This window comes from Raphanus sativus, unplaced genomic scaffold (genome assembly GCF_000801105.2).
Source record: "Raphanus sativus cultivar WK10039 unplaced genomic scaffold, ASM80110v3 Scaffold0010, whole genome shotgun sequence".
NCBI classification, from domain to species: Eukaryota; Viridiplantae; Streptophyta; class Magnoliopsida; order Brassicales; family Brassicaceae; genus Raphanus; species Raphanus sativus.
This window is the reverse complement of record NW_026615336.1, coordinates 49788-72627: the sequence shown is the minus strand read 5'-3', so window position 1 is coordinate 72627 and position 22840 is coordinate 49788. Positions and strand designations below refer to the sequence as shown.

Below are 22840 nucleotides of genomic sequence, written 5' to 3'. Positions count from 1 at the left end.
CGTTGTTTATTTGTTGTCCCGACGCTGTCTCGTAGGTCTTAAGGATCGTCCTCAGAGTCTCGCAGCTTGTTGGCGTGGCATAGCAAAAGAACATGGTATCATCTGCAAAGAGCAGATGGTTAACCCGTGGGCTTCCTCTAGCGACTCTTATGCCTTTTAAGGTACCATCTCTTGCTGCATTGGAGCATAGGCCTGATAGAACTTCGCTGCATAGGATAAATAGATACGGAGACAGGGGGTCCCCCTGTCTGATCCCTCTTCTAGGTATAACCGAGCCTTGCACCGTTTCATTAACTAGATAAGAGTAGGTAACTGTGGAGACACATTGGATGATCCACTGAACACATTTAGCATGAATCCCCAGCCTTTGTAGTACTTGAGCTATGAAACCCCATTCTAGTCGGTCATAAGCCTTCGACATGTCAGTTTTAACTGCCATAGTGCAATTTTTCTCTGCTGTAGACGTTTTGAGATATTGTAGAACCTCGTGGGTTATGAGGATATTGTCTGTTATAGCTCTCCCAGCTACAAACGCAGATTGGTTCTCAGAAATGATTAGCCCCAAGACTGATTTCAACCTTAGAGCCAGCACTTTAGAAATAATCTTATAAAGCACATTGCATAGGGCTATAGGTCGAAAGTCTGCAACTTTCTTTGCTTCTGCGTTCTTCGGTATTAATCTAACATGGGTATTGTTGATCGTTGTAGAGAGCTCACCCGTGAGGAAGAACTGTTGGACTTCTGCTACTACTGCTGGTCCCACGACTTGCCAGTTTGAGTGGAAGAAACTGGCCGAGAAGCCGTCTGGTCCGGGGGCTTTATCCGCATGTATCGCAAAGGTAGCTCGCTTTATCTCTTCTGGTGTTGGTTCCTTGATTAATAGCTCGTTTTGCTCTGTGGAGATACACGGTTTTAACGCCTCATTTACTGCAGAGGAAACTACATAGCCCGGCGAGTCGAAGAGCTTCTCATAGAAGTCGCAAATAACAGCTGAGATTTGATCTTCTTCGAAGCTTGGGGTTCCAGCTTCGTTCTCCATCACTGAGAGTCGGTTTCTTGTCTTTCTGCCTTTGGTTATAGCATGGAAGTACCCCGTGTTAGCGTCTCCCAAGGTAAGCCATAGCTGCCTGCTCCTCTGTCTCCAAAACTCCTCCTCCATTTTATAGGCTAGTAGAAGTTTAGTGTTTATGTCTTGGATAAGGGTTTCTTCTGGGATCGGGTTTGACATGGCGGTATCTAGTTGAGATTTTAGCTGTTCCAGCGTTCTATTGCTCTTCTCATGAAACTCTTTGCTCCATTTGCAGATGGCCTTCCTACAATGTGAGAGGCGCTCTTCTACCTGCAGATCAGCGTACCTGTCCCAGGTCTCTTGGATGATCTTTTTGACTTCTTGATTGTCCCTCAGTCTTCTATCATATCTGAATATTCTAGTTCCTGTTCTTCTTTTAGTATCCAGAAATGAGACTAGAGGACGATGATCTGATCCTTCGTATTTCAGGTACTGGCACCTATTAGAAGGGAAAAGATCAGCCCACTCGGTGTTGCTCATTGCCCTATCCAATCTGCATTGTACCAGATGGGACCGTCTCTGACCCCTCCACGAGAGGAAGCTTCCATGGTGCTTGAGATCATACAGATCATTGCGACCAATGAAGGTTCTGAATGCGACGAAAGTGCCTTCTGCTCGACTGGGGCCCCCACATTTCTCTTCGTTGTTCACTATTTCGTTAAAGTCGCCAGTGAGGAACCAAGGTTCTCCTATTGGGGGTCGGAGAGTGGACAACTCATTCCAGAGGATATATCTTTTTGTGTGATCTGGCTCGCCATATACAAAGGTAGCGTAGAAAGACTTCCCTTTTGTTATAATTCTTGTGTGGATGAAGTTCTTCGTTGATTGTAATACTGTGAGCTCCACTTCTTTCTTCCAGAGCAAGAAAAGACCTCCTCCAGCATTTATAGGGGGAACTGCGTGGTGATGCTGTGGTTGGAACCACTCGAGCTCTTTGAGGACCATGTCTGTCTCGTTTTTGGTCTCCGATAAGAAGATAACATCAGGGGAGTTTTTCCGATGTATCTCCTTTAACCGCTGGACTGTTGCGGGGTTCCCCAGCCCACAACAGTTCCAGCTTACCACGACTAAGGAGCCGGGTGTGGAGATGGCCGAAAATCCCCTTTCTTTCTTGCCATTGCTGGGATCAGGTTGATAGGAGGATTAAGGCCCGTCGTAGATTGGACTCTGCTTGTACTTCCTTGTCGTTGTCTCGCTTGATTCTGGCTTTGAGATTGATTTGGTGAGGCTCCCGTCCTTGCAGGTGATCTTCTAAGTTGAGACATTAAGACTTTCTTTGAGCTTGCTCCTGTGAGGACATTAGGACTAACCACAAGCGATTTCAGTTTTGCAGGTCTCCCCCTCTTCCGTTTCTGTGGTTCAGTCATTCCCTCCCTTCTGGTATTTTCCTTTAGTTGTGGGGAGGTATGTGAGTTGCCTACTCCACCACTGTCGATATAGAGGATCTGATTTGCTGCAGGGGGGTGCACCTGACTAACTGGTGGAGGTGTTCGGGATCTTCGCGGCGTCTCCTGATCTCTGAGGGTAGGTATTTCAGAGGTAGTGACATCTCTTCTTCTGTTTATAGGTTGAGACGTTGCTAATTGAGCTGTGCGAATGATTCTTGCTGCAGTCTCCTCAGTTAAACCTCTACTGTCACTCGCTATCACCCTCCTCTGGCGGGCTGCTGCTTCAGTTGGGTCTGCGCAGCTGAGATACTGCAGTGTGACTTCATGGAGTTGATCCATCACTTCCTCCTGAGTAGGAATTTGCACCCCTCTCTCTTCCTCAGTTGGTGTTTCCATAATTCTAGCAGGAGTGGAATTTAGCTGGGGTAGGTTGTTGTCTATATGCGCCGTCCTGTTTGTTTGCTCAGGTACATGTCCCTTTGCTCTCCACTCCTTCATCTCTTTAGGAGGGAAAGGTGTACGTCTATGGCTTGATTCATAGGGGTGATGGCGTCTGTTATGGACATACTGTGGGGAGGTGTTTTGATAGGTATCATTCCTCATCGTTCTGTCTCTCCCTCTCGCTTCAGCAGGTGGATCTGAGCTACGTCGGTTTACGGGTGGGGGGACCCGTGTTTGCTTCGTGCTCACTCTGTCTCCATATCTTCTTCCATGTCTATCTACCCTCTGCTGGAATGGTCGGGCTTCTGATACTTCTCTGCTCTGTTGACCTTCCGATTGCGTTTGGGTAAGAGAGTACTGGATATTGTGTTCGTCGTCTTTCTTTCCTCTTTCCTTGTCAACTTTCTCATCTGGTGTTGTAGGGCAGTGAGAGGGCAGATGGGAGAGAAGTCCGCAGTGGGAGCAGTGATTCTCCAATCTTTCATACTCCAGGTTAATCTTACATTCCTCACCAGTATCAAATTCTATAATTGTCTCCGTTATCAGCGGTTTCAGGGCATTCACCATTACTCTTACTTTGGCCGATGTTTTGGTGATTTCATGTGTGTCGTATGCTCCAAGCTCTCTCCCAATGCTGCGTACCATGCCTTCTTGCCAGAAGTGTAGAGGGAGCCCTTTGATGCGCACCCAGAAAGGGATTATTGATGGGAAGGCTTCAGATATGATTGGCTCCCAGCGCTGCAGGATTATCATCCAGTAGTTGAAGTGATAGGGCCTGTTGTCCAGTACTCTTTGGAGGTCTCTTTCTGTCTCGAACCTGAACTGGAAACAGTTGTTCCCAATATCGGACCCGATTACCCTACCCTGAATGTCCCATTTGCGAGGTAGCGAGGGTATGAGCGACCCTATCCTCTGTTCAGAAGGGTTTGTCAAACGTCCTATCAAGGTGAGAGCGTTTTCTCGGACGAGATCCGTGGTATCTAGAGGTGGAGCTCTGATTCTCCTGACATTTGTGTCTTGGCTTACTGAGACAACCCCTTTGCCTTTCTCTGCAGTCGTGAAGCGACGCTCCATTGATTCAGAAGCAGCAACGTATCAGGGAGGGTTCGTCGTTTCAAGTGAACTAGGGTTGTTGATTAGGCGTAGTAATCGTGTTCTGGAGGAGTAGTAACACTCGTCGACTCCGAGAACCTCTGCAACCCGATGGTTAGGCGTAGTAATATCTGGTGGAAAGTGTTGAGAAGTAGTTCAAACGGTAGCTCTCTCCTATACGAAGTGGAACGAGTGTGCACCAGTTCCAGATTCTCAGTGAGATGTTGCAGATCTAAGATGCAGGCGTTTGAGCTTTGGTTGAGGTTTGAGTGAAGAGTGGTGGAGGATGCTGGTTTCGGTAAAGAACTAGGGTTGCCCTTGCAACTAACCAGCGGTTCTTTTAGTGTATTACTAAAAGCGGTAAGCCTTACGTGAGGTCGCCATCATGGGAAAGAGTGTAGCAAGCTATAATGTCAACTCCTCGTCGCTCGTGCCTGGGAGAGAAATCTCGACCAGCTTCCTCTTCATGACTGAGTGATGTATTTGTGTGTTTTCTTCTTTTCTATTAGAAAAATACTTAATTTCACTCCTAAGGTAAACTTATGAATTCACCTATTTCCTTATTTCAATAATATTGCCATAAATGTTAATGTCACATAAATAAATAAATAAATTATAAATTACAAAAGAAGTAAACTTTAAATCATAAATTCTAAATTCGAACCCTAAACCCAAATTTTAGATCTTAAATTTTAAACCAAACCCTAAACCCTAAATCTAAATCCTAAATCCAAAATATATACCATAAATCCTAAATCTAAATTTAAATCCTAGACCCTAAACTCAAACCATAAACCCTAAACCCAAACTTTAAACTTTAAACCCAAACTCTAAACCCTAAATTATAAATCTTAAATCCAAACTGTAAATTGTAAACCCAAAATTTTCAAATACCTTTGGGTTAATGATCATCAAATGTATTTTCAAATACATTTTTGGGTATAGAGTTCGGGTTTATGGTTTACAGTTTGAGTTTAAGGTTTAGGATTTAGGGTTTAGAGTTTGGATTTAGGATTTATGATTTGGGTTTGGGGTTTATAATTTGGGTTTAGGGTCTAGGATTTAAATTTAGATTTAGGATTTAGGGTATATAGTTTGGGTTTAGGGTATAGGTTTGGGTTTAGGGTATAGGTTTGGGTTTAGGGTTTGATTTAAAATTTAAGATTTAAGATTTGAATTTATGGTTTGAATTTAGAGTTTATAATTTAAAGTTTACTTTTTATAATTTATAATTTATTTATGTGATATTAATATTTATGGTAATTTGATTGAAATAAGAAAAAAAGTGAATTCATAAGTTCCCGAAAAGTATCATTCTTTCTATTATAGGGAGAGTAGATGGATAGCAAAATTCGTTAACAGTTGCTCAAATATATAGCTGAAAAAACATTCTAAGCTCACTTATAGCGTGAAAGAGAAAGAGATATAAGTCGCCAGACTGATCATCAATAATCACAAATTTCCATTTAAGACACACCACAGGAAGAGAAATAGGAGAAGGTGTTACACAGTGTATAGAAAGATGACTTTGTTTAGGTAAAAGAGAGAGACGGTGAGTAATGGATCAACTGGAGTAAATTAAGAAACGCAAATCTTTTCGTGATTTTCTTATGTCCATATTTTCAATACTTTTTTAATTAATAATTGATTCCTGACCAAAGTTCACATGTGGAACAATTGTGTATATTGCTTATCTAACTTTCACATTTATTTTCTGAAAAACAAAAAAAAAACATGCTTTTACTAGAACATACTACTTTAGTGATTTATCACAACCAATAATTGTATATTTATATTACTCCTATTCATTTGCATGCTTCATTTGAATTACTGTTTTTATTGGGAATGTGATTTTACACATGTGATTCAAATCACTCAAAGAAGCATATTAAACCATTAAAATATGTAGTTTCACAAATGTGATTTGGCTGAAATGTGTGGTATATTTCAAACCAATCAATTAGTTACTAAACATATGATGCAGGTCAAAAAGTATATACTAATCTAGCTTATTATTGTTTACTTTTTCTATACAAATTCTTAGAAACGACCGGCTTAATAACATATTTCCCCACTCATGAAATCATGGTTGGTATTAAGAATCTAAGATGTAAGGTTTGTTCCTGTTTCGGCTTATAGGTTTTGATCGATAGATCAACTTCACTCATTAAACAAAAATCTGCCAAAACATCATTGATTTACTTGGCTAATAAATTCAAATCGTACTTTGGTAGATAATCCTCAACAAAAAAGAACTAAAATGACTATTATCGAAGTGTTAATTAATGATAAAATGTGTTTGCAATCTTTTTAATACCAAAGCTATTGAAATCGAAGAATGAACCAGTACGTACTTCTGAAGATGACATATCAAAAGCATTAATTGATATATGCTTCTCTTGCTTGATTGAATTTTCCAATAAAACAAAATTCTGGCTACATATAAGTATTTACTATATAGTATAGGATATTCAAGTATTGGAAAATACTAGTGTCTAGATTTTTTTTGGCTGATGGTTTACTAGTGTCTAGGTTTTCTTGGGCAAAACTATTAGTGGACGGCTTTGCGGATCAAATAATATTTTTTGGAGTAACATATTTGTTATAAAATGGAAATTGCAGGTCATGTATGGATATGATGAACGTTGTAAACATCCAAAGCAGTTGACTGAAGCTCCTTGGCTTCAATATGAGTAGAGTTTAATGTTCAAAAAGAAAAATCTATAATATAATGGGACAGTGTCTTCACTCCTGGTGCGCCACGTCAGCAGATATGTGGGCCCCACACCTATTTTTTTTTATTGACGTGTTTGCTATGGGCTTCTCTGAGACCGGCCTGTTACCGTCTTCCTGGGCTTCTCTGAAACCTTCGTCCCAGAGCGCTTTCTCTTCTGGCGTCTCCCCATTTTTCACATCCTCTGACGACGAAACGCCTCCTAATATTTCTTCTCTTTTCTTCTTCGAGATCCTTCATCGACTGAACGTCGCCGTACACGATCGTCTTCATTACTTGATCTCTTCGACTTCTCCAGACACGTTATGTCGACGAAACGATATATCTCCCTAAAACGCTTTCTCCAGGCGCCTTTATATAGCAGTCGTCGAAGGTCAGGTACTAGGTGCCTCTTACTTTTTCTCCTCCACTATTCTCTCGTGTGACTTTTTAACCTCTGTTCCGAAAATGTCTTCTTCTGCTCCAATTTCGACTCTCTTCGCTTCGGACGAACTGGTCAGTACGTTGTTGGGCGCTTCATCGCTTTTGGGATTCGTGGAATGAATCTGATGTAAGCCAATCTATCAACAATCACTATTAAATCAATTATCGATCTCTGGTTAGCTAATCACCTAATTTTCTTTTAGGGTTTCTAATCACCTAATTTTTCTTATGGGTTTTTTGTTGTACATATGAAGTTTTTTGTTGTACAGATGAAGAGAGAAATTGAAACGATGAAGATGATGCAGTTCTTTCAGACCTCTAAATCCAATCTCTTGTCTGTGTTATAAAGGAAAGAGATCGTTCTCTTTGCAATTTTAAATTAGGTAGAGTTGGCTCCTTTATTCACCTTTATGAGAACAAAGTTTCATTCTTTTTCTTATTTCTTTTCATGGAAATTGCAGAAGAGATAGTGGACGCCTTAAAAGACTTCAAGGCTTGGTTTGATATCCTCACTATGAATACAAGTGTAAGTTCTAAGTTTCAAACTTTATAAGCTCTTGTGTGTTGTTTTTTTTGGTTTTGGAAACTCATACAAATGTGTATATGCATAAAGAAAATGGCGACTCGGAAGCTGCTGAATTATTGGAAGCTAAAATCAGGAAATTGAAGCATGAGTATGAGAAGCTTGCCCCTGAGAAGAAATGCGAGGTATCTGATCTCTTACGAGTGAACGGGTTCGCTAGGACTCAGTTCAAGTGTATCAAAAGCGGGTTTACTGATAAGTTAAAGAGGAGAGACAATGAGATTGCTCAAGCGAACATGAAGATTTCGAGTCTTGCGTCTGATCAAGAGCAGCTTTCGGTTAGCTAATCTTGTGAAGAATCTTGAGAATGATGAGATTATCTCGAGCTTGAAGCCTCTGACGAATCTGATGTAAGCCAATCTCTCAACAATGACGCTTAGATCAATTATCGTTTTCGATCTCCCGAACTCAAAAGCTTAATACCAACAGGAGACGGAGAAAATTGCGTTGACTTTCACGACAGCGAACAAAAAAAAAACAGACGCCGACCTCACCATTTACTCAGAATCAGACAAGATTTAGATTCGAATCCCAACTATTTTTAAGCCCAAAAATTTCAGACTCAGTTTTTGCTTTCTCTTTATATTGACATAAAAAATATAGCAAGTTCTTTTTGGATCGACATCTACAGATATTTTTTTTGGGTCACTTACAAATAAATACTAACAAAGTCCATTATAAAACTATAAAACTTTTGATCAAAAAGAAAATCTATAAAACTAAATAATTTTGATATTGCATTCTTCTTAAAAGATCACAATTTATTAGTTTAAAAACCAGTAAATTACAAAAAAAAGATTGACAAACAGTAAATAACGATTCTACATTCTTGAAACTAATTATGGGTTAAATAAATCAGAAAACAAACTTTTTTTGGTTCGAATAAGTTGTTAATTTTTTTAAACAGATTTTTTTTTATCTTTTTCCTTTTACTTTATTTATAAATACACTAACTACTATCTACGTCAGCAATAAGCAACCACATTAACCTCAGCTTTTGCAATAGATATCCCTTTTAGACCTAATGGTCGATTAAAAATTTAAAATAGTACAGATATAAAAACATAAAAATATCAACACATATACAGATCAAATTCTAATGCACGCAAACTACTTCAAATAACAGTGGACACAAAGAAACAAAATGCATTTTGATTTCTCCGTGTGCAGGCATCCTGATGTTTAAAAGATAAATCAAACCTTCCAAAACGAACGAACGTTAGGTGCACGTCTTTTACATTTCCGCGACTTATTCAACGCCCAAAATACACAGCTCCCTCCTAAGCCCCCGCTCAAGTTTATTCATAACATTACTAACATGGCTTCGACTTTCACAAATTCTGAAACGTCTATCAAAATCCTTACAAACACTACCAAACACATCAACAACGTATCCGGCCCCGCGCTTGCGCGGGGGCTATGGCCCTAGTATATTAGAGTTAAGTAAGAGTGGTATTAACTAAATAATGATGTTTTTTGGTGAGAGCTCTTGGTTCCATTTAATAGTAGACATGCTTTAATAATCCCGCGCGGTTTGGCTTCGCATTTGAGAAAGTAGCTTGAAAACATTTTGTAACGACTCGGAATAAAAATGATTTTGAGATATCAGGTATCAATAAGGTCGACATTGGCCCATTGTAGATCAAAATGGATTTTACATTGGGCCTATTTAGAAAGATTTCAGTTCTATTGGGCTAGTCGTATCAGTTAAGGGCCCGTTTTCAAGCTAGATAAGTTCATAAAGTTAAACTGTATTTAAATTTAAATTGGACAGAAACTTATAATTCGAGTTAAAACCTACTGCCTAGTAGTAGTTGACAAAAAAAAAACCTACTGCCTAGTAGTAGCCACCAAACTTTTTTTTTTCAAACTTCAAATATGCATATGGAAGAACGAAAGCATTTCGTCATTTCAATTACTAACCATAGTCATTAGATGGCATAGCTGTTAAGTAAAAGTCATTATAGCACTTTGTTTAAGAGATTTTAACGATGATATGTTAACATCAATATCCTCCACTAGAAGAGAAGAAATAAATATCTAAGGACTAACCCTCCAAGTGGCCCCAAAAAATCTACAACGAATATGCGAACTTTTTAAACCAATCCGGTTTATATCGGTTAAACATCGGTTAACATCTCAATGATTCTAGAGATAAGACAGTGTTACCAATCTTCTTCACTCTGCAACACCTCTCACTTTTACACACACCATGGTTTCTCTCACAGCAACCATTCTCAAATCCTCACTCTTCTCACCATTCACACAATCCACAACCCACGGGTTCCCCACCAACCCGATTACCCGACGACGACACGTCACTCTCCCCATAACCGCCAACGTGTCTCGCAAACCGCAAAACATGATCCCCAAAAACCCGCCGGCGCGCCAAAACCTCTACCAACCCTTCCGCCCGCCGTCCTCCCCCGTCCCGCCGCAATTCCGCTCCCTCGACTCCGCCGGAAAAATCGAGATCCTCGCCGGACGACTGGCCCTCTGGTTCGAGTACGCCCCCCTCATCTCCTCCCTCTACGCCGAAGGCCTCACCCCTCCCAACATCGAGGAGCTCACCGGAATCTCCAGCATCGAGCAGAACCGCCTCATCGTCGGCACTCAGGTCCGCGACTCGATCTCCCAGTCACTCCACGAGCCGGAGCTCATCGCGGCGTTCGACACCGGCGGCGCCGAGCTTCTCTACGAGATCCGCCTCCTCAGCACCACGCAGCGAGTCGCCGCCGCGACGTACATAATCGATCGGGGCTTCGACTCGAAACGCGCGCAGGACCTGGCGCGTGCGATCAAGGATTACCCCAGCCGGCGCGGGGACGTCGGCTGGTTGGATTTCGATTACAATCTCCCCGGAGATTGTCTCGCGTTCTTGTATTATAGGCAGAGCAGAGAGAACAAGAACCCCTCGGAGCAGAGGACGTCGATGCTCCAGCTGGCGTTGGAGGCGGCTGAGTCTGAGAAGGCGAAGAAGAAGCTGGAAAGAGAGTTGAACGGAGGTATTTAAGTAATTTCCGGTTAAAATCGTAACGAACTTTTAAACCGCGTAACAGAATATTAAACCGGTCGGTTTACTAATAGGGGAGGAAGAGGAGAAGGTGAAGGTAGAGGAAGTTAAAGCGGTTACGATTCCGGTTGTGAGATTAAAGTTCGGTGAGGTGGCGGGAGCGAGCTCTGTGGTTGTTTTACCTGTTTGCAAAGCGGAGGAAGGTGAGAGGAACGTTGTCGAAGCTCCGATGGACATTAACGCGGGAGGGGACTTCAAGGTTGTTGAGGCGGAGAGAGGGTGGAAGAGATGGGTGGTTCTTCCGTCGTGGAAGCCGGTGGCGGCGATCGGGAGAGGCGGGGTTGCGGTTTCTTTCAGGGATGATAGGAAGGTGCTGCCTTGGGATGGGAAGGAGGAGCCTTTGCTTGTGGTGGTGGATAGGGAGAGGAGTGCGGTGGAGAGTGGTGATGGGTACTATCTTGTGGCGGAGGAGAATGGGCTGAAGCTGAAGAAAGGATCGGTGTTGAAGGAAGGGAGTGTGGAGAAGAGTTTGGGAGTGGTTCTTTTGGTGGTGAGGCCGCCTAGGGAGGATGATGATGATTGGCAGAATAGTCATGAAAACTGGGAATGAGTGTAGAATCAAATACCCATGTTGTGTAATAGAATCATTTGAGGCATGATATGTATAATTTTTGGGCAAAGGTTGGAACTTTTTGTTTTTAAGACACAATCAGAAGGAAGAAACAGAGCAAAGATTTTCTCCTTAGTTTTGGTGAATGTTTATTAACCAAGCGTGAACCTTGTTACGTTAACCGCATGTTTCACCAATATGTCTACAACAGTTTGGGACCTGAAACTGAATCCAACCATTTCACACATTCTTAACAGAGATCAAACAACGAAGAACTCGGTCAAGCAATTAGCATTCAGCTGCATAAAGAAAAAAATATATCAAAATTACAACTCAAATAGCATGTATTTTCAAGAACTGGAGCAGATTGGCGAGATATATAAACAACAACAAAAATTGCTTACTTGGATCCATTCATCAGTGAGCCCAAACAACAGGCTTTTGACAGCAAAGTAGGATACAACTCAACTTCCAAAATCCGAACAATGGGCTTCGGCCTTTATTAGGTAAGTGTTGGTCTATTTCCACCAGTTACGACTTATGAATTTCTCAAGGACAAGAAAGCAGCAAATTAAAAAGAAAGAAAAAAAACACATAAAAGATATGTAAACTGCAAAAAATTTATAATAACCATGTACAGTATAAGCTATTAATTAATTCAATCTCTTTGGCTATCCAATTATTAATTTTAAAATGGTATGGCAAGAGTATTCTATTATTCAATAGCAACAAACTGATCATTGATCTCTTGTATGTCCTTGTTTAGATATTACCTATTGGGTGATGTGGTTTGATATAACTATTCATATTCTCTCGTCACTAAATTAATGAACTTCAAAAGAAAACACTATTCTCATTTTAATACATTAACACAGTCTAGATATTATATTATATTGTTTTTATATTCAAGAAAACCTTATGATTCAACTTTCGAAATAAAAATTATTGTAATGGGAAAACGATCGTGCGCCCCATTTGTTGAACCTCGGCGCTCTAGACCCTACACATCAATTATAACGCTAACTTAAAAAACTATATAAAATGATGATAGGTTTAAGGAAAATTATCTTTTGACCAATCAAAAACTTAATGTCAGAATAAGAACTAGATTTTGACCCGCGCTTCGAAAGCGCGGATATTATTTTTCACTTTTATAAAATATATTATTTGTTTGTAATTATTGAATTTATTTATTTTAATACAATTTTCTTTATAATAAATTCGACACATAGAGTATCTTTGATAAACTATGTATTTCTCTAGTTTTGTTTTATTCGCTCTTCAATCAACATATTTATTTGGTTTGTTGTTAAAATAAATGATTATAGACTTTGATCTCCGCACCTCCGCGGATGTATATTTTTAAAAATATGATGATATTTGTTTTTCATGTAATTATTAGGGTTTGGCAAAATGAATCCGAATAACAGAACTGATACCAATCCGTAAATATAGTACCAAACCTGAACATAAATTGATTAAATATTCAAATTATTCAAAATTTTGTTAGTTAGAGAACCGAATCGGATCCGAACCAAAGTATTCGTGTACCTGAATTTATCTAAAAATAGATTTATATACTTATATATTAATTATTTTTATATTTAACGTATATAAAACATCAAGAATGGTACTTTTAAATTGGTTTAAAATACTTGAAAATATATATAGATAGTCAAAAACAAATATCTGAAATAGTTAAAATATACTCAAATCACCAAAAATACTTAAAATAATTATTGATTTTGTATCCAAATTTCTAAATCAAATCAATTGATATGTTAAGCTTAGGTATTCTGACATATATTATTTAAATTTATAGGTAATATATTACTTTATTTATATATTTTGAGAAATTTTAAGTATATAGTGATTTAAAACTTTAAAAATAATTTAAATAGGTTATCCAAACCCAAACCAAACCCGCAAAGATCTGAATCAAACTCAAACAAAAATTTAGAAACATCCTAATAGGACTGAAACTTTGACCTCGAAAACCCGAAACGGAAACCGATCAGAACCAAACCCGTATGGATGTCTGAAAACCCATCCTTAGTCATTATTATATATCGTATAATTTCATCATATAATTAATCGTATTTTATATGTACCATCATATAAGTTATCATATAATTAATAGTATTTAATACGTATCATTATATAAATAATTACATATATTATATTTTAAAAACTTAATATGGAATATAAAAACCATAATTTGAGTTGGTATTTCAAATTGGGCTTTGTATTGTATTTTTCTTATATATATTGAAAATATTTTTTTATAATGGACTTAATAACTTAAGCCCATTACTTTTTCTATTTAATACTAATATCTTTGTTTCCAAACAATTTTTTTTTAAAAGACTACAATCAATGTTTCCAAACACAACAAATGTTTTAATACTCTTATCCAAATATCCAAACACACCGAAATTGTACTTCAGCTTTAATAAGATAGATACGTCGATCAATACCATTAAAAACGTATATGTTTAACGATCTTCTATGGACTATGGTTTAAGTTTTTTTGGTATTCATGAGAACTCTGGTAATGTTAAGTAATTCAATTAATGATATATACAAAATTGGTCTTACGCATTATTGTGACAAAATTTCTGTCAAAATGTGAACTATACTAATCTTCTTACAAAAGAAAATATCGATCGTAATAAAACCTAGAATGCATATTCTAATCCTATATGGAATAAGACTTTTGCCTAAGTATAAAGTATGTCACTCTCTCAAGACTCCAGCCCTTGGTTGGGTGATTTGTTTTCCCTTTTGTATAGATAATTATACGGTATATTATATTAATTTATATCTACATATGCTTACATTACATCTTTTCTCTTATTTTTTTTTTAAATCCTTTCTCTTTCTTGCTTAGCATCATTCTTTTTTTTTTTTTGAGAAAAGCTTAGCATCATTCTTTGTCGTGTTCTTTTATATTTAACCTTTCTGTGTCTTGTGTTTCTCACAAAACTTTGTAAAGTGTTTTAAAATCAAGATCTGAAAATCTTATCTCCTCTATTAGAATCTGCTAATCTTCTCGTTTCTAAACAATCACTTATATTTCTATAGGGCTTCACTTTTGGAATATATAATCAGATACAACCTCGTAATTAGGGTTTTAATGGCGAATCCATGGTGGACAGGACAAGTGAATCTCTCCGGCCTCGAGACGACGCCGCCGAGTTCCTCCCAGTTAAAGACACCAGATCTCCACATCTCCATGAACATGGCCATGGACTCATCAGGTCATAACAACCATCATCATCATCACCAAGAAGTCAACACCAACAACAACAACGATGAAGACAGAGACAACTTGAGCGGCGAGGACCACGAGCCACGTGAAGGAGCCGTGGAAGCTCCCACGCGCCGACCACGCGGACGTCCTGCTGGTTCCAAGAATAAACCAAAGCCACCGATCTTTGTCACGCGTGATTCCCCAAACGCTCTCAAGAGCCATGTCATGGAGATAGCTAGTGGGACTGACGTCATCGAAACCCTAGCTACTTTCGCTAGGCGGCGCCAACGTGGCATCTGCATCTTGAGCGGTAACGGCACGGTGGCTAACGTCACACTCCGTCAACCATCAGCGGCTGCCGTTGCAGCTCCCCCTGGTGGTGCGCCTGTATTGGCCTTACAAGGGAGGTTTGAGATTCTTTCTTTAACAGGTTCTTTCTTACCTGGACCGGCTCCACCTGGATCCACCGGTTTAACCATTTACTTAGCCAGTGGACAAGGTCAGGTTGTTGGAGGAAGCGTGGTGGGGCCATTGATGGCAGCTGGTCCGGTGATGCTAATAGCGGCCACGTTTTCTAATGCGACTTACGAGAGATTGCCTTTGGATGAGGAAGAAGCAGCTGAAAGAGGCGGCGGAGGAGTGGTGCCAGGACAGATCGGAGGCGTAGGTTCCCCGCTGAGTAGCGGTGGGGGTGGAGGCGACGGGAACCAAGGACTTCCGGCGTATCATATGCCCGGAAATCTTGCTTCTAATGGCGGTGGAGGAGGACAGATGAGCGGCCAAGAAGCTTACGGTTGGGCTCAAGCTAGGTCAGGATTTTAACTTTGGTTAAGATGGCTTTTTATTTACAGCAGTTAACAATAAAGAATTACGTTGATGTCTCTTATGATAATGATGATGAAAACTAGTTGCTGCTAGTGAGCTTTATAGTGTGTGCGTACATTAATATTATGTTCTCTCTTGACTATGAATATTATTTGCTAAATTTCACTTGTGTGTTTTATGATCTTTTATTATAAGTCTTTTTTGGATTCTTCATTTGTTATTATAATGAAGTTATTTGTGCATATTTGTGATGTGATTCATCCATAGGGTCGGCCATGATTTTCCATATATATATGAACTAGTTGTTTTGCCCGCACATGCGGGCATAATAATTTTCAAAAATAAATATATTATCAGTTCAAATATAATTAAAATAACTTATTGATCATACATTAAACATATTTAATGTGTACAAGTTTATATGGTAACATAAATACTTTTTATTATGTAACATAAACTTAAAAACACTAATGATTTTGATAAAAATATTTAGTAATAAATCAATATTAAACTATTTTTATATGATATTTTTTCAATATAATAAAATTATATTTGATTGCGTAAAATAAATCTTAAACATTATTATATAGGTATTTATATTTTATAATTTAGAACTATTTAAAAATGTAAAATATTATTTTGAATAACCCAAATAAAATACTTTTATACAATGATAATTATCAAATAAATGAAATTTGCTTTTAATATATGGTTAATTGTATATTAACAAATATAATTATTCGTTAACTTAATAAAGACTTTAAAACATAATATAAATTATTTTAGATAATAATAATTACCAAATCAATAAAATTCGTTTTTAATTTATGGTTATTCATACATTAATTTGATTTTAGTTTCTGGTTAATTAATACAAATTATTTTTAGATAATGATAATTATATAACCAAATAAATTTATTTCTAAATTATGGTTGATTATATATTAATTCGTTTTTTTAGTTTATGGTTAAGAATACATGAATAAATTTAATTATTTATTAGATGCACTAATAAATCATTAGGCAAAATTCTAAAAATATGATAAATAAGAAAATTACCTAAAATCATGGAGAAAGTGACAACTAAGCAAATTTACTTCTCAAATAATATTATAGATAGCGCACTATATATTGGACAAAATATCGGATTATGCATATGTGTGTCAACCTTCTGAACAAAACATCGGATTATGACCCGATAAAGGGCAATACGATCACGTAAAATACGTGTTTAAGCTACGCAAATCAGACTACATTTATGTCATATTAACGAAAAGATTAATTAACTCCTGTTCCAGGAGTTTAGTTCGATACCATATACTGACAAACAATTATTTTATTATTTTCAGTTATGAAATTTTGGTCCAGTGATTTATTTGATGGTAAACTCACATAAAATATCGTTTCCGAAATCATGATAGGATGCTAGAGTGAAACGATCAAATGAAATTAACAAAAAAATTACTTCAAAATAAATATAGATTTTTTTTTTTGTGCACATACGATCTCATTAATCAGAAAGAAAGGCCTCAGGCCCAAAGTTTACCCATTAAGGGTTGATACAGAACGACGACGTAACGAAAGCTTAGCTGAGGCATCAGCTTCTTTGTTGAAATCGCGAGAAACAAAAGAAAAGGAAATTGAGACGAAAACAGAGGAGATTTCAAGGATGTCGTGGACGATTCCTCTGATTTCCTTAGCCTGCATGTCACCGTGGATTGCTCGAATGAGCGTTCTATTGTCGGAGGACATCCTGAGAGTTTTGATCTCTAGGGTCGCTGCCTTGATGAGGGCGAGTCGCATCGCCATCGCTTCCGCTACCAGAGGAGAGTCTACATAATCCTGCGAGTTCGATCCCTCTACTGCCGTTGTGAAGCCGTGTCCTGTGAAGATCCATCCAAATCCCGCCTGCTTTGTTTGTTTGTTCCACGCTGCATCTGACCGACAGAGAGTTTCTCCCTCTGTCTCCACCGGGTGAGATTTGCTGTTCGTCCCCCTTTGAATCACGTTAGTAGGAGTTGCTTTGATCCCTTGTGCATACGTCCACTCGCGGCCTAATCTTATTGCTCTTGTCGCAATCTCTTCAGGGGGAGAGGTTAGAGCTTCGAAGATTAGGGCGTTCCGTGATAGCCAAATCGACCAGACTACCCAGGGGAGGATGTTGTTGGTGATTCCAGAAGGAGGTAGACAGATGCTGTTTCTGAATTTCGTCAGCACTTCCGGGATCGCTTCATCCGTAGCTATGTGAACTACATCTCTAAGAGGTATCAGCTTCCACACTTCCACTGCAAATGGACATAGGAAGAATGTATGTATTGTTGTCTCCTCTCCCTGACAACGTGGGCATTTAACCTCTGTGTTGATTCCCCTTCTTTGTAGGTTGTCACCTAGAGGTAGAGCTCCTTTTAGAATCGACCAGAGAAAAACCTTCAGCTTAGGTGAGCAGGTGTTTTTCCATACATCCTTCTTCCAGTCGAAGTCTGAGTTTATCATAGCTTCCTGCTGAACATGATCCATCCTTGCTGAGTAATACCCTGACTTTGTTGTATAGGTACCCGAGGAGGTTTTCTGCCAGATGAAAGCATCGGAGGCTCCTGTTTGGCTTGGTTTCAGGCACAGTATCTGAGGTGCTACCGAAGGTAAGATTTCCTGGACTCTTGTCTTGTTCCATTGGAGGTCTGTTGTGAGTAGGTCTGCCACCCTAAGATCAATAACTTCTTCCTGTAGAGGTCCATGCATTTTGATTTGCTCATCGAGAGAAATCCATGAATCTTTCCAGACTTTAGTTTCTAGTCCATTGCCAATAGACTTGCCTAGGTGCGTAATTAGAAGATCCCTGCCATGTAGTATACTTCTCCATCCGTGTGAGCAGCTAGCCGGTAGGGAAACCTCTAGAAAGGATTTACTATGGCAGTACTTCCCTCTCAAAACTCTAGCTAGGAGACAGTCTGGCTTAGTAAGGATGCGCCACGCTTGTTTAGCTAATAGTGCTTGATTAAAAATCTGGATGTCTCGAACGCCTAGTCCCCCCTCCGATTTCGGTTTAGTTATCGTGTCCCATGCCACCCACGACATTTTCCTAGTTCCTTCAGTGTCATCCCACCAAAATCTAGTGAGAACTGACTGAATTCTCTTACACAGGCTTACGGGGATTTCGAAGCAGGACATGGTATGAGATGGGATGGCAGTTAGAACTGACTGCAGCATGGTTAGTTTGCCTGCCTTGGAGAGGAACCTCGTGGACCAGCTGACTGCTTTTTGACGTATCCTATCAACCACCGAGGTGAACAAGTCTCGTTTTCTTCTGCCAAAATGCTCAGGGAGCCCAAGGTACTTCCCAGAACCTCCTTCTCTTGTGATGTTCAAGATTTTCTGCGCTTCTTGTTTAATCTCCTTTGATGTTTTGCATGAGAATGTGATTGATGACTTCGCGTTGTTTATTTGTTGTCCCGACGCTGTCTCGTAGGTCTTAAGGATCGTCCTCAGAGTCTCGCAGCTTGTTGGCGTGGCATAGCAAAAGAACATGGTATCATCTGCAAAGAGCAGATGGTTAACCCGTGGGCTTCCTCTAGCGACTCTTATGCCTTTTAAGGTACCATCTCTTGCTGCATTGGAGCATAGGCCTGATAGAACTTCGCTGCATAGGATAAATAGATACGGAGACAGGGGGTCCCCCTGTCTGATCCCTCTTCTAGGTATAACCGAGCCTTGCACCGTTTCATTAACTAGATAAGAGTAGGTAACTGTGGAGACACATTGGATGATCCACTGAACACATTTAGCATGAATCCCCAGCCTTTGTAGTACTTGAGCTATGAAACCCCATTCTAGTCGGTCATAAGCCTTCGACATGTCAGTTTTAACTGCCATAGTGCAATTTTTCTCTGCTGTAGACGTTTTGAGATATTGTAGAACCTCGTGGGTTATGAGGATATTGTCTGTTATAGCTCTCCCAGCTACAAACGCAGATTGGTTCTCAGAAATGATTAGCCCCAAGACTGATTTCAACCTTAGAGCCAGCACTTTAGAAATAATCTTATAAAGCACATTGCATAGGGCTATAGGTCGAAAGTCTGCAACTTTCTTTGCTTCTGCGTTCTTCGGTATTAATCTAACATGGGTATTGTTGATCGTTGTAGAGAGCTCACCCGTGAGGAAGAACTGTTGGACTTCTGCTACTACTGCTGGTCCCACGACTTGCCAGTTTGAGTGGAAGAAACTGGCCGAGAAGCCGTCTGGTCCGGGGGCTTTATCCGCATGTATCGCAAAGGTAGCTCGCTTTATCTCTTCTGGTGTTGGTTCCTTGATTAATAGCTCGTTTTGCTCTGTGGAGATACACGGTTTTAACGCCTCATTTACTGCAGAGGAAACTACATAGCCCGGCGAGTCGAAGAGCTTCTCATAGAAGTCGCAAATAACAGCTGAGATTTGATCTTCTTCGAAGCTTGGGGTTCCAGCTTCGTTCTCCATCACTGAGAGTCGGTTTCTTGTCTTTCTGCCTTTGGTTATAGCATGGAAGTACCCCGTGTTAGCGTCTCCCAAGGTAAGCCATAGCTGCCTGCTCCTCTGTCTCCAAAACTCCTCCTCCATTTTATAGGCTAGTAGAAGTTTAGTGTTTATGTCTTGGATAAGGGTTTCTTCTGGGATCGGGTTTGACATGGCGGTATCTAGTTGAGATTTTAGCTGTTCCAGCGTTCTATTGCTCTTCTCATGAAACTCTTTGCTCCATTTGCAGATGGCCTTCCTACAATGTGAGAGGCGCTCTTCTACCTGCAGATCAGCGTACCTGTCCCAGGTCTCTTGGATGATCTTTTTGACTTCTTGATTGTCCCTCAGTCTTCTATCATATCTGAATATTCTAGTTCCTGTTCTTCTTTTAGTATCCAGAAATGAGACTAGAGGACGATGATCTGATCCTTCGTATTTCAGGTACTGGCACCTATTAGAAGGGAAAAGATCAGCCCACTCGGTGTTGCTCATTGCCCTATCCAATCTGCATTGTACCAGATGGGACCGTCTCTGACCCCTCCACGAGAGGAAGCTTCCATGGTGCTTGAGATCATACAGATCATTGCGACCAATGAAGGTTCTGAATGCGACGAAAGTGCCTTCTGCTCGACTGGGGCCCCCACATTTCTCTTCGTTGTTCACTATTTCGTTAAAGTCGCCAGTGAGGAACCAAGGTTCTCCTATTGGGGGTCGGAGAGTGGACAACTCATTCCAGAGGATATATCTTTTTGTGTGATCTGGCTCGCCATATACAAAGGTAGCGTAGAAAGACTTCCCTTTTGTTATAATTCTTGTGTGGATGAAGTTCTTCGTTGATTGTAATACTGTGAGCTCCACTTCTTTCTTCCAGAGCAAGAAAAGACCTCCTCCAGCATTTATAGGGGGAACTGCGTGGTGATGCTGTGGTTGGAACCACTCGAGCTCTTTGAGGACCATGTCTGTCTCGTTTTTGGTCTCCGATAAGAAGATAACATCAGGGGAGTTTTTCCGATGTATCTCCTTTAACCGCTGGACTGTTGCGGGGTTCCCCAGCCCACAACAGTTCCAGCTTACCACGACTAAGGAGCCGGGTGTGGAGATGGCCGAAAATCCCCTTTCTTTCTTGCCATTGCTGGGATCAGGTTGATAGGAGGATTAAGGCCCGTCGTAGATTGGACTCTGCTTGTACTTCCTTGTCGTTGTCTCGCTTGATTCTGGCTTTGAGATTGATTTGGTGAGGCTCCCGTCCTTGCAGGTGATCTTCTAAGTTGAGACATTAAGACTTTCTTTGAGCTTGCTCCTGTGAGGACATTAGGACTAACCACAAGCGATTTCAGTTTTGCAGGTCTCCCCCTCTTCCGTTTCTGTGGTTCAGTCATTCCCTCCCTTCTGGTATTTTCCTTTAGTTGTGGGGAGGTATGTGAGTTGCCTACTCCACCACTGTCGATATAGAGGATCTGATTTGCTGCAGGGGGGTGCACCTGACTAACTGGTGGAGGTGTTCGGGATCTTCGCGGCGTCTCCTGATCTCTGAGGGTAGGTATTTCAGAGGTAGTGACATCTCTTCTTCTGTTTATAGGTTGAGACGTTGCTAATTGAGCTGTGCGAATGATTCTTGCTGCAGTCTCCTCAGTTAAACCTCTACTGTCACTCGCTATCACCCTCCTCTGGCGGGCTGCTGCTTCAGTTGGGTCTGCGCAGCTGAGATACTGCAGTGTGACTTCATGGAGTTGATCCATCACTTCCTCCTGAGTAGGAATTTGCACCCCTCTCTCTTCCTCAGTTGGTGTTTCCATAATTCTAGCAGGAGTGGAATTTAGCTGGGGTAGGTTGTTGTCTATATGCGCCGTCCTGTTTGTTTGCTCAGGTACATGTCCCTTTGCTCTCCACTCCTTCATCTCTTTAGGAGGGAAAGGTGTACGTCTATGGCTTGATTCATAGGGGTGATGGCGTCTGTTATGGACATACTGTGGGGAGGTGTTTTGATAGGTATCATTCCTCATCGTTCTGTCTCTCCCTCTCGCTTCAGCAGGTGGATCTGAGCTACGTCGGTTTACGGGTGGGGGGACCCGTGTTTGCTTCGTGCTCACTCTGTCTCCATATCTTCTTCCATGTCTATCTACCCTCTGCTGGAATGGTCGGGCTTCTGATACTTCTCTGCTCTGTTGACCTTCCGATTGCGTTTGGGTAAGAGAGTACTGGATATTGTGTTCGTCGTCTTTCTTTCCTCTTTCCTTGTCAACTTTCTCATCTGGTGTTGTAGGGCAGTGAGAGGGCAGATGGGAGAGAAGTCCGCAGTGGGAGCAGTGATTCTCCAATCTTTCATACTCCAGGTTAATCTTACATTCCTCACCAGTATCAAATTCTATAATTGTCTCCGTTATCAGCGGTTTCAGGGCATTCACCATTACTCTTACTTTGGCCGATGTTTTGGTGATTTCATGTGTGTCGTATGCTCCAAGCTCTCTCCCAATGCTGCGTACCATGCCTTCTTGCCAGAAGTGTAGAGGGAGCCCTTTGATGCGCACCCAGAAAGGGATTATTGATGGGAAGGCTTCAGATATGATTGGCTCCCAGCGCTGCAGGATTATCATCCAGTAGTTGAAGTGATAGGGCCTGTTGTCCAGTACTCTTTGGAGGTCTCTTTCTGTCTCGAACCTGAACTGGAAACAGTTGTTCCCAATATCGGACCCGATTACCCTACCCTGAATGTCCCATTTGCGAGGTAGCGAGGGTATGAGCGACCCTATCCTCTGTTCAGAAGGGTTTGTCAAACGTCCTATCAAGGTGAGAGCGTTTTCTCGGACGAGATCCGTGGTATCTAGAGGTGGAGCTCTGATTCTCCTGACATTTGTGTCTTGGCTTACTGAGACAACCCCTTTGCCTTTCTCTGCAGTCGTGAAGCGACGCTCCATTGATTC

The 22840-nt window shown here is 40.5% G+C and overlaps 2 protein-coding genes and 1 long non-coding RNA gene across 5 annotated transcripts; all 3 read left to right on the top strand.

Moving 5' to 3' along the window:
• The first annotated feature begins 6835 nt into the window (after nt 1–6835).
• LOC130500671 (uncharacterized) lies at nt 6836–8386 on the top strand. 3 transcript variants are annotated; one of them, XR_008939257.1, is made up of 4 exons: nt 6836–7274; nt 7417–7530; nt 7609–7673; nt 7761–8386. It is a non-coding gene; the product is annotated as an uncharacterized LOC130500671 (long non-coding RNA). The 3 variants fall into 3 exon arrangements; XR_008939258.1 differs by having other exon boundaries at nt 6837–7219; XR_008939256.1 differs by having other exon boundaries at nt 6837–7274; nt 7402–7530.
• Nucleotides 8387–9901: 1515 nt separating this feature from the next.
• On the top strand, nt 9902–11488 carry LOC108811648 (rubisco accumulation factor 1.2, chloroplastic). Its single transcript, XM_056995618.1, has 2 exons — nt 9902–10735; nt 10818–11488. The coding sequence occupies exons 1-2, from the start codon at nt 9943–9945 to the stop codon at nt 11351–11353; spliced, it is 1329 nt and encodes a 442-aa protein (XP_056851598.1). The 5' UTR covers nt 9902–9942; the 3' UTR covers nt 11354–11488.
• A 2754-nt stretch (nt 11489–14242) lies between these two features.
• LOC130500674 (AT-hook motif nuclear-localized protein 19-like) lies at nt 14243–15596 on the top strand. The gene has a single exon (XM_056995611.1). The coding sequence runs from the start codon at nt 14490–14492 to the stop codon at nt 15426–15428; it is 939 nt and encodes a 312-aa protein (XP_056851591.1). The 5' UTR covers nt 14243–14489; the 3' UTR covers nt 15429–15596.
• Nucleotides 15597–22840: the final 7244 nt, after the last annotated feature.

What these genes read in the sequence shown, in the direction of transcription:
- LOC108811648 (XM_056995618.1), top strand. Translation starts at nt 9,943, where the DNA reads ATGGTTTCTCTCACAGCAACCATTCTCAAATCCTCACTCTTCTCACCA. An exon ending in GGAAAGAGAGTTGAACGGAG is followed by an intron (nt 10,736 to 10,817) that starts GTATTTAAGTAA and finishes GTTTACTAATAG; the next exon opens with GGGAGGAAGAGGAGAAGGTG.
- LOC130500674 (XM_056995611.1), top strand. Translation starts at nt 14,490, where the DNA reads ATGGCGAATCCATGGTGGACAGGACAAGTGAATCTCTCCGGCCTCGAG.